Source organism: Tamandua tetradactyla, chromosome 8 (assembly GCF_023851605.1).
Source record: "Tamandua tetradactyla isolate mTamTet1 chromosome 8, mTamTet1.pri, whole genome shotgun sequence".
In the NCBI taxonomy this organism is placed as follows: Eukaryota; Metazoa; Chordata; class Mammalia; order Pilosa; family Myrmecophagidae; genus Tamandua; species Tamandua tetradactyla.
In genome coordinates this window covers 29,629,623-29,641,670 of record NC_135334.1, presented here as the reverse complement: position 1 = coordinate 29,641,670, position 12,048 = coordinate 29,629,623, and the positions used below count along the sequence as shown (strand labels likewise).

The 12,048-nt window shown below is 35.8% G+C and overlaps 1 protein-coding gene across 13 annotated transcripts in view; it reads right to left on the bottom strand.

Moving 5' to 3' along the window:
* PPP2R1B (protein phosphatase 2 scaffold subunit Abeta) overlaps nucleotides 1-12,048 on the bottom strand; it is a 38,837-nt gene that overhangs the window by 15,017 nt on the left and 11,772 nt on the right. For all 13 annotated transcript variants that reach the window (XR_013156569.1, XR_013156570.1, XM_077112986.1 and 10 more), the window contains exons 8-13: nucleotides 11,200-11,270; nucleotides 10,744-10,878; nucleotides 7,740-7,913; nucleotides 4,182-4,242; nucleotides 834-988; nucleotides 311-453 (exon numbers count right to left, since the gene is read on the bottom strand). Coding sequence is in view for 11 of the 13 variants with exons in the window: in XM_077112986.1 (XP_076969101.1) it covers nucleotides 311-453; nucleotides 834-988; nucleotides 4,182-4,242; nucleotides 7,740-7,913; nucleotides 10,744-10,878; nucleotides 11,200-11,270 (739 nt within the window). In the remaining 2 variants the exon portion in view is untranslated. The remainder of the gene's footprint in view (nucleotides 1-310; nucleotides 454-833; nucleotides 989-4,181; nucleotides 4,243-7,739; nucleotides 7,914-10,743; nucleotides 10,879-11,199; nucleotides 11,271-12,048) is intronic.

The following is a 12,048-nucleotide window of genomic DNA, read 5'->3' as shown; positions in this document are numbered from 1 at the left end:
AGATGCTGAGAGAGCCGCTGGAAACCAGAAGCCCAGAGAGAAGGACAGCAGCTGTTGCTTTGTGCCTTCCCAGCTCACAGAGAAACCTTGACTCCACAGGCCTTTCTTGAAAGTATCCTTTTGTTGGTGTCTTAATTTGGACATTTTCACAGCCTTAGAACTGTAAACTTTTAACTTAAAAATCCCTTTTGTAAAAGTCAATCCATTTCTGGTATATTGCATTCTGGCAGCTTTAGCAAACAGAAACACTCCCCAATATAAGGCAAATTTATAACCTACTTTTAAAACAAGAGTAATGCTAAAATCTTACTCATTATCTAGAATTGGTCCAATTTTTTGAAGCGATTTTGCCACATTGAAACGAACATTTGCTACTTGGTCTCCTGCCATTTTTAAAACAATGGGCAGCATTTGCTTAGTGGTTATTTCCTGACCACAGGCTTCAGACAGAGCCTAGAAAAATAAATAAGATGGCGCATTTAAAACACTTTCATTAAAAAAAAAAATCTAATGAGATAAATTAATGTTTAATGAGAAAGTTTAACCAACAGAAAAATGTTTTCAGTTTGAGCATCTTAATAAGGGACCCCAAGTACAACAAATCACAAAATTCAACCAGAAGTCACAAATTAATTGCAGCTTTTAAAACACTACCATATATTTTAACATGAAATTTTAAATTGATATTTTCTCTCATCTCCTAATTGTTCAAATAAATCAGTATAAGAAATATATTCTAAATACATAAGATAGTATATTCAGAACTCAGAAACAGCCCTGAATAATTACTTTTAGCACCTGAGGTTAGCAATAAATCTTCTGTTAATACTTACATTAATGCAGAATAAAGTGGTCATTCTGTGCAAGTAATTAGGATCATTTGCCATTACTAACACTTTGGGAACGATGGTATTTTGTGCCCACTCTGTACCAAACTTCTGAACTAGTTTCATGAGGTTGTTTGTGGCAGCTTCTCGAATAGCATATACTGCAAAAGAGGAGAAGAACACATTTTTGTGACATTTACATTATAAGCATAATCTATTTTACTTACAATCATCAAAGCTAGACCAATAGTAAACCTCTCTGCCAAGAGATTCAAAATTTAATCTTACTGCACTGACAAACGTGCTCAGCTATGTCACATAATATACTGATTAAGTCTTAGTTTTAAAATGTTTATGTCTAAGGAAAAAAGATGTTAACAGTTTGCTACATGCATCCTCAATTAACAAATGTCTACATGTCTCTATGTGCTATGTGTTATAGAAAGAATACATAAGATACTTTCTCTCAAAATCTTATACTTAATCAGAGAAATAAAAGCTAATGTAGGGCAATGTGACAGTGGCTCAATGGCAGAGTTCTCACCTGCCATGCTGGAGACCTGGGTTCGATTTCTAGTGCCTGTCCAAAAAAAAAAAAAAACAAACAAACAAACAAAAATGCTAATGTACCCAAAAAGAAGTCATATGATATAAGACTAACTACACCTAAGTATTAAATTGTATAGTAAAGACTGTGAGGGCTGCAGGAGTTTAAAAATGAGTGAAGGGAGTTCTGGGAAAGGTTTGGGAAAGAGGGAGGCTCTGAAGATTAGGGAGGATTTACATACGAAAAAAGAGAGAAAAATGCCTGAAAAGAGCAAAAAATTTTACCAAGGGCAGAAAGAAGAAAAAAAAAAGAGAGATCTGCGCAACTGCAAGCTTATGCAATTGGAGTAGACTCATAACACAGAGCACCTTGAAACTTAATTTTAGACTTGATAAGAAAAATAATCATGGCTTTTAAAGCAAACTGTGACCTGATGATCAATGTAGTATTTTTAACAAGATTATTCCAGCAGCAGCAAGAATAGCTAAGGGAAAAATGAAATCAAGGAGATTGTGTAGAGGTCCCTGTGGGCATCCACAACAGCAAATAAAATCTTATTTTCCATTAAAATGTTTAGTTGAAACATCTCAAATATCTTATGTGAATAAATGCACTTGCCATAACATCTAATAATTCCCTACAAGATCATTTATCAAAGACTAGATAAAAAAGGTGTGACAGGAGCAAACTCAAGTCAATTATTCTGCTCATAACACATATTCTTTCCCTTTAAATCCACAGTCTTTATCTTTGTCACAAACCCCTCCCAGCCTCTCCCAACTAAGGTGGAGCTGGTTTGAGATTTTCCTCATCATAATGTCAACCCCACAGGGTGAGGTTGCCAGAGTAAGCAGATATGGAGTAGACACCTTAACAGTACTAAACTCTATTTAGCAACGTACCTACTGAGCTCTTGGCTTGTCTCAATTTTGTTGTTCAATAATCCTACCTGTAATCTCTCCTTGTTTTGTCTCTTTCTTTCTCATCTCTAACCTTTTAAGGTCTGGCTGATCTGTGAGGATTCTTTCAATGTGTAACTCATCCTGTACATGCTTACTAACTTTGATACCTTTCCTTTATCATATAAAAAAAAAATGTCCCTTCTAAATTACAGCTTCTGATTAATACTATTCACTCAACTATTAGAATACAGGTAATTGACACTTTCTTCCTAAAGCTTTTCGGGATTTTTCAAATATTCTTTCAGTAGTTTCATAATCAGGAAAGAAGTATGAAAAATATATAATTGGTCAGTGATCACCATATGAGCTATCTAAAATCAAGAAGCTCCACAAACTTTTGATTAAAAATAATTTCAAAGCTAATACTTCATTGCTTCAAGTAATGCTTGCAGTCCCCATTCAAGTATGTTGTTACAGAAAGGAAACAAAGGTCCCTCCTAGAGACAAAGGTCCCAAATTAGAACAAGAAAAAAAAATCAAAGAAAAAAAGGAGTAATAAGCTCACACAGAGCAGTCCCAGATAAAAAAGATGAGAGGACCTTAATTCTTTGTGGACTATTAGGATTTTTAAAAGTTCCTCAAAATAAAATACCATCTTAGTCTAGAATGCTAGTTTTCAAAAAAAGAATAAAATAATCTGCTAGAATGTATCATTACCAATAATATCAAATATTTACCATAAATAATACCTTTACTATGATTTGCCAAACTTAAGAAAAAAATTGTTATGCCATAAAAAAGTAACTTTAAAGAAATAATGCGGTCTTCACAATCCAATTTGAACACACTGAAAGTATGTGTGTGTGTGTATATTCCCTTACACATTTTCTTCTTCATACTCTTAACCATATGATTTCCCATATGATGCAAATATGCCTTTAACAAAACCTACACAAATATCCCATTTCATCCAACTATCCAGGCATAAGCACCCACAGATTGAACAAAGAGATACACTCAATATATATATGAAGTATATAAAGATACTGTGGAACTGAAACAACCAATGCTCAGAGGAAAGTATATTATGAGGCTCTAAAGCACTCAGCTAAACAAGTTTAAGACCACACTGAAGCTACTGAGTCTGAACCTGGGACTTAGCACTGGACTTCACTGGTACAGAGGGTTCCTCTTGAACCCACTGCTGTCTGGCAGACAAAAGGTTATGCGTATATACATACATGTGAGAACTCACCAAAAAGTAAACTGTTAATTCCTGCTATTCTCTCTGGATGTGCCCAGAGCTCATCTTTCCTTAGCACTCTAGCTGTAGCAGCAGTCAGGGTACAAGCAATAAGCTCTCCTTTCAACAAACCCAGAAATATGGGCCCTCCTCTATCTTTCATCACAGCTGATGTCTTCCACTCCTACGAATCTTTTACTGCCCACTGTGTATGTCCATCTGTGTCACTTCAGAAATTCCTAGTAGCTATTTCTTCCTCCTAGGCTTTTCATCTGAATCCCATCCCCACCTACCCCAATCTATAGCTGCTGAAGACAAATGACAGCATGTCAAACAGAAGATCTTGGGATAAGAGTAAATAAACGTACAGAAGAGAAAGTCTGAAGATACTGGAATGGAATGAGTAAGAAGCAGGACAAAGAGTGTTTAATGAAGAAAATAAATTTTAAAAGAAAAATATTGGTAGAAAATAAATGTCAAATCAGTGTGCTGAGGAAGCTAACTGGGACTTTAAGCAAAATCTTTCTAAACCCCTGTATTGTGAAGGCAAAAACAACTGATCAGGTCAGTATTCCTACCTAAAAAAGAAACGTAGGAAAATTATGGGATATATGTGAAAACTAGGATTTCTATAATAATCTCTTTTTAACTTATCTACTTACCATGGTCCACAAGCCAGGCCATACATAAAGAATTCAGCTTTTCATCAAAGAATTCCACACCCTATGGATACAGAAGTCCATCAATATATGTCCCCAAAGTTTAATACTCAAGACACTCTATATTACAACATGGTGGCATGAAAGCTAAAAAAACACTTGTACTTGTTTTCAAATAAGCTGAAATTATGAAACAGCCAAAAAGGGAATATGATGGGATTTAAAAATAAATTGTAAACATTATTCTGCTTAGAAATCATTAACAAAAAAAGTGTAAGTGGACATGGGACATGTCATCCAGGGAGGAAAGTCTTCCTGGTGGCATGGGAGAAGACTCCCAGGGATGAGCCTGGCCCTGGCTCCGTGGGATCAACAATGCCATCCTGACCAAAAGGGGGAAAAGAAGTGTATCAAATAAGGTATCAGTGGCTGAGAGAGTTCAAATAAAATCAAGGGACTATTCTGGAGGCTACTCTTACACAAGCTTCAGTTAGACATTACTACCTATCATAGTTTGCCACACCCCAGCCAAAACCATTCCTGCCAATCCTAAAGAACACCTAGGGCATTATATAAGATTCTACAAAGGCTCCATGCACAAAAGTAACTTTCCAGAAACCTACAACCTTCAGATGGGTCCCTGGACCATCAGTGCTGAAATGCAGAGGGGCCATTCTCTCCAGAACATCAGCTAGTTTCATCCCCCTTTCTGATATTATTGACAGCCCCTTCCAACATGAAAATGTCAGAATGGGCATAGCCCAAATACCCTAAAGAGTGGGAGAAAGATAAAAGGTGATGGTGAAGTTATACAGAGAAGGTAGGGTTTAGCAAATGAGTATGACTGCTCAATCATATATTGATATTTCTTTTAGTCTCCATTATCTCAGAGCAGCTAGAAGTAAAAATCTAAATTGTGGAATAGTAACCCATATCAAACTCTGAAATTTGTTGTACAACTAACTGTTGCAATGTGCTTTGAAATGTATTGCTTTTTTGTATATATGTTATTTATCATAAAAAAGAAAATAAAAAAGAGAAGGAGTATAAAAGAGAACATAGGACTTAACAAATGAATATAACTGCTGAATCATTATATTGGTATTTCTTTTGGTCTCCAGCGTCTTGGAGCAGCTAGAAGAAAAAATGAAAATCATGGAACGATAACCTATACCAAACTTTTAAATACGTTCTATAACTACTTGTTAAAATGTTCTTGGAAATTTATTCCTGTTTTGTATATACATTATATTTCACAATTAAATAAAAAACGTTAACAAAAAAAGTGTAAGTGAGATGATGGAAGCCCTGCTAAGTGGGCGAGAACAGAATGGTTAGAGCCAGCCTCAATACTACAGATGAGGAGGGAGAATGTGGTGATGGTCTGCCAAGTATCCCTAGAATATCTGTAAAAATGAGTTGGCCAGGAAAACGTCAATAATATTAATAATTCTCCTCCCTCCTCCCATCTTTTTAATTAATATCATAATAAATCCTTAAGGATGAAAAAATTGACATAAAAATTAGAGTTATCTCCTATTAAAGAGAGTATTTGTAGGATGAAAGGAGATAGGGAGAATTAAGCAGGCTTCTGAGTTCAGGTAAGGAAGCCCCTTGTAGTCATCCTAGCTCCCCAGCTCTGCTCCTTCTGATTGTCGGCAAGTAGCTGCTTCAGCTCAGGCTGCGGACAAGCTCCTGGAGCTCACATACACAGACCTGTCACCTTGTGACTTCTGTACCATGTGGGTGACTGCTGTGATACTTTCCTAGTGCTTTCCTTCTGGGGTCTAAATAGTTACTCTTTGCTTCTTTGAATCCTTCAAGTTCCTGGCCAGTGATTATATACTTTAAATAAAGTAATGCAATTTAAAGTTTCAGTGCTTTGAAAATAGTGATTTAATAAGACAAAATGGCTTTATAATAGATTATTACAAGAGGTCTGGCATATACTTAGATTACCATGTCAGCTCTCAAAAGATATCTTTCATTTCAGGTTGAGGATCTTATTCAAGTCTTAATTAATTTTTATTTTTCTGAGTTTTGTGGTTTCACTTCTTACATCTAATTAGGACTTGAAATAATTTTATCAATTGAATACCTGATATAAAAATTTTTATAGGTAGAAAAAAATCTCTAGGATGGAAATATACAATACTAACAAAAAATTGTAAAACAAACTTTGTGACTGATGTGTGTCATCCCTGCCTTGCTTCCACACTGCTCTGCACACACAGCTATCAACCTTTGGAGACTTCCACGGGTTAAGAAACGGTACTAAAAGCCACCTTTTCCTTCTGGAAAGTCTCTAGTAAACCATTTAGCCACTACTACTTTTCACTTTGGAGAGCTGATCCATGAGTCACCAGTAAGAACAAAAAAGTACCCCTCAGCACTTAGAGATGACAGAGGAAGAAAGGGTGATAATATGACTCCGACTCTATTAGCTATATGTTGATATATTTAGTGTTCATCTTGAAGAGACATTCATATTTTATAAACTGTATGATGCTACAGACAAATATGAGATGCATGGTCATAAACTAAATACGAAAATCAGCAATATAAACTCAGTGGTGCAAGAAAAGAAGAAAAATCCAATTATACTGTGGAATAAAAGTAGAAGTGAGGTAGGGGAAACAAATTACAGTGATGTTAGCAATAAACGGACATGCTATGAGATTTCTCAAGAATATTCTGGTATTCATTTATTTAACAATCAACAAATGTTAAGTACCTACTTAGTGCCAGGCACTATAGGAGATGGAAGTAAAACACTGAACACAGACCCTGACCTAAAAGAGATCACTTATCTATCTCCCCAACTAGATTTTAATAAACAGTTACAATACGCTGTAATAACTGCTACCAACAGGGGAAAGGGTATAACAAACCTGGATCAGTTTAGAGCACCTACTAAAAAACATAAGAATGGGGGAAAAAAAGAAAGAAAGGGATGTGGCTATAAAACCCTGCTTGGAAATTTTAATTCTCTTGGTATCAGATTAAGACCCACACATGAAACCCACAGAGTAAGCAATAATGTGATAATGTGATCTTTGGTCAAGATACTAACATTATAAGTGTCAACAGTCCCTTTCTATATGATGATTCCTCAAATCCCTTTAATCAGAATGTAGGAAGTGTTACCTAGGCACATTTAGCTCAGAATATAAGCAAATAGGGAAGCTGCCATGTAAAAATCAAAGCTGTCTTACTTGAAACCCTACTGTAGCCTTTTGTTCTTGGTTAAAAATTCCTTAAGTCAGAAAGGCATTAAATATCACAAAATCCATCCTTCATATGTCAAGAAATTTACTATATAGTCTTCTGTGGTTTTGTTTTTAAGTGGCTGTAAGATGAAATTTGTTTCTAAAACATCTTTTTGTTAGACGTTAATGCATTAATGAAAATAAAACCATCCTACAGGCAAGTAGGACAGACCATACTTTCATGGATCTAAATGAACACAGTCATATGACCTATCTGGGCCTAATACTTTTCACAGTAAATCTGCTCCACTACCTGATGCCACCATTCAGTTTATGGAGCGCACATACTCACCAGCTGGCCTGCCAATAATGGCATATACTCAATGATGGCCAGGCGGACCCTCCACTTGGCATCTTCAGCCAGCTCCACTATGGCAGGAAGGAGAGACTGAGAGAGTTGTCGGATTCCAATCACTTCATTTACACAATCCAAATTGGAAATGATATTCAAACGAACTTCAGGGCACTGCAAATGCACAAGTCCCCAAAAAAACACATAAAAAAATCAAGTTCTTCCTGCTTTGTCAACCTAAAAAATGCTGCTGGATCAGGGCTTATATTTAATTTTATATTTAATATAATTAATGAGGCTGCTATGTTCCCAAAAATTTTCTGTAGCATTTATGTTAGCGGTGTATACCCACTTGTCGATAATGAGATGATCAATTAAATAAAGTGTCTCCATTAACCAGTCATTAAAAAAAATAAAATTCTTTGCCCAAAATTTCTCCTACTGTCTATAAGGTAAAAAACTACAAAGGGATTTTTAAAATAAGAAAGTAAGCATGGATCAAGTGGGAAAAAAAAAAGGATAGCCTTAAAAGAAGTGCTTAATACCAGGTACCTGAGTAATTCAAGGCACTTAAATTTAATTGATCTTAATCAAAAACTATAGGGTGACAGAGCATACGTTCTTAAATCAAATTACATTGTTAAGAGTCCTTGGGCAATATGATCCTGAAATCCCACTGCTCAATCCCATTGTTCAACCTGGAGGAACTGGGTGTGGAGACACAATGGACATTTGTACACTGGTGTTTCTGGTGGCAGTATTTATGATCCACAACAAATGGAGGTGGCCTAAGAGCATAATGACTGAGGAATGGAAAGGGGAACGATGGTGTATATATACAACGGACTACTGAGCCTCTGCAAGAAGTTATACAGTTATGAGGCATGCAACTAGATGAATGAACCTTAAGAGCTATGTGTTGAATGAAATGCAGGAACAAAAGACAAATATTATCATACCTCAACTATACCGACTAACGATAAAGATTTGGTGAACTAAAGTCGAGAGCATGGGTTATCAAGTTGGGGTTTATTGTAAAGGGTCCTAATTATAAACCCTTACAGAAGTCACATATACTCAGGAGGTGTAATCATTAATTCTAAATTCTGAGTAGCTGAGCTTTTTGTATATAACATGGTCTTTTCCCAGAATCTTTGGGAATTTATGTGACACTTGAGACTCAGAGTCAGAGCCCTGAAGCTATGAAAGTCATCAGTACTCCATATAGGAACTGTTTAAAAGTTGAAAAAGTGATCAGACATCGAGTAGAGATATGAATGAAGCTGATCTGGACAGGACTAAGGTATATCAGAAGACTAGGTAAAGGATGATATCCATATCTTAAAACTTCAATTTCTGTGTGAGGCTAAAGGGAGAGATGTTTATTTTGTGCAAAATTTATATTATGGAGAGGGTATTTCCTAATTTAATTTGTATGTAGTTTAGTTGAACATCATAAGTACAGGGAATCTTGAATAGGGCATGAGATTTTGTTGGTTTGTCCAGGTTAGTGTGATGCCTCGATAAATCCCACAGTAATCTGGACAGTGAATAAAGTAGTATTTGCAAAGTCCCCTTAGGGTAATTGGGAGAAAACAGGAAAGATTCAACTTCCCTGTTTGGAGAATTTCTAATACTCTTGCAAGCAGTGGGGACAACCAAATCAATAGGGTGAATCTTTGATCTTGGGGTCTGCCCCTATGTAATTTTTCCTGCAAAGGAAAGACTAAGCCTACTTAAAATGAGACCAAAGAGTCACCCCCAGAGAACCTCTTTTGTTGCTCCATGTGGCCTTTCTCTCTAGGCTGACAAGGCAAGTGAACCCACTGCCCGCCCCCACTCCCCACGTAGGACATGACTACTGGGGGTGTAAACCTCCTTGGCAATGTGGGACAGAAATCCCGGATGAGCTGGGATCCTGGCTCAAGGGATTGAGAAAACCTTCTTGACCAAAAGGGTAAAGAGAGAAATAAGACAAAATAATTACTGTCTGACAGATTTCAAACAGAGTCAAGAGGTTATCCTGGAGGTTATTCTTACACATTATATAAATATCCCTTTTCAGTTTATGGTGTATTTAAGTGGCTAAAGGGAAGCACCTGAAACTGTAGAGCTGTGTCCAGTAGCTCTGTTTCTTGAAGATGATTGTATAATGACATAGCTTTTACAATATGACTGTGTGATTGTGAAAACCTTGCGTCTGATGTTCCCTTTATCAAGAGTATGGACAGATGAGTAAAAAATATGGATAAAAAATTAAAATAAACAAATAATAGGGGAACAAAGGTTAAAATAAATTTGGTAGATGGAAATTACAGTGGTCAATGAGAGGGAGGGATTAGGGGTATGGTATGTATGAGTTTTTCCTTTTTTCTTTTTATTTCTTTTTCTGGAGTGATGCAAATGCTCTTAAAAAATGATCATGGTAAAAATATACAACTATGTGATGATATTGTGAGCCAGGGATTATACACCATGTATGGAATGTTTGTATGTTAAGAATGTTTGTGTTTCTATATTATTTATCAATAAAAATAAAATAAAATAAATTTAAAAAAAAAAGAGTCCTTGGGCAAGATATTTTCTCTCTCCGTACTTTTGGCTTCCTCATCTATGAAACGGAAATAACAGTCAGAACCACCTCTTAAAACTGTTGTGAGGATTATAGGGAATAATAGATGCAAGGCATTTAGCATCATGCTTGATACTATTATATTTAACAAAAGACTTTTTAAAAACAAAGATACCATAGCTTTAAAGATAACGAAACAGCACACATAAGCAAGAATCAGGCAGAGAGGATGGACAGACATTTTTAAGTCTACTTCAATGGATTCTTGTATTATTTCCTGGGAAATCCTAAACAGGGATCATGTCACTGCATTCAAATAGATTACATTTTTAGCCCTTCATCTTTGTTTGGAATTTTATTTTAGTGAAACCAAAACCAAAACCCACTAATCACTGACTATCAGAGAGCAAAAAAATTTAGAGGCAGACTCACCTCATCCTTCAACTGAGCTAAAAAAAGAGGTAGAAGATGTTCAATAGTATTCTCTTTACCCAAAATGGTAGACAATCCCATAATTACAGAAGCTAGAGCCGATTTGACATGTTGATTGGTATCAGATACCAATTCCTAAAAGAAAATAAAAAGATTTTCTCTATTTTCAAAACAGCAAACTTCTATACCATCTTCCAAAGAATTTAAAAAGATAGCACTATTTCAATATTGTTTAGATGATGTTTCTTCAGTTTGTTTAGTAACAGGAACCACGCAAATAAAACCATTTTATTATTGTAAAGCACTAATAAATGTTAAATAGCATGTCACACATTAACGTATCTGCCCCAATCTTTCCAGGTCCACCTCTAAACGTTAAGGTGAAACAAAAAGTTGAGGTAAGGTTTACCTTCATATAAGGCAGAGGGAAACAAAATAAACTGCAGTTAGGTTTACCTTTATATAGGGCAGAATTTGACTCATAATTATAGTCTCTCTACCTTCAGTGGGCAAGTTTTCACAAAGTTCTAAAAGAGACAAATAGAAAAAAATAATACTTACATGGAACCATTTGCAAGGGGCCAAATGATGAAATTTAACCTGGTTTATCAACAGTTGAAAGTTAAATCAAATCATAGACAGACAGACATGCTTCAAAAACAGTACAAATTCAGTTCTAGCTGCGACAGCAAGGAATATTACAATAAAGCAAGTCACTCAAATGCTTTAGTTTCTCAGTACATATAAAGGTTATGTTTCTACTATACTGTAGTCTATTAAGTATACAATAGCATTATGTCAAAAAATGTAACATCTAGAGACATGAAGTGAACACATGCTGTTGAAAAAATAGCATCAAGAGGCTTGCTCAAAGCAAAGTTGTCACAAACCTTCAATCTGTAAAAAAAAAAAAAAGCACTATCTGTGAAGCACAGATAGTGCAAAATAAAAGAAGGCATGCCTGTATATACACAAATAGGATCTGGGGGGAAAACAGCTCTTGTTCTTATATCACATTTACAGTGTGATATTTCCACCCACTGAAGTCATCACCATCTGAAAAACATATTCTATACCAAAAAAATAAATAAATAAAAAACTGCTGTGGTAGTTAGATTCACTTGTCAACTTGGCCAGGTGAAGGCATGTGAACCTCATCTATTGTTGATTACATCTGCAGTTGGCTAGGAGGTGTGCCTGCTGCAATGAATGACGTTTGACTTAATTGGCTGGTGCTTAAATGAGAGAGCTGAACGTAGCACAGCCTAAGCAGCTCGGCATACCTCATCTCAGCACTCACAGCTC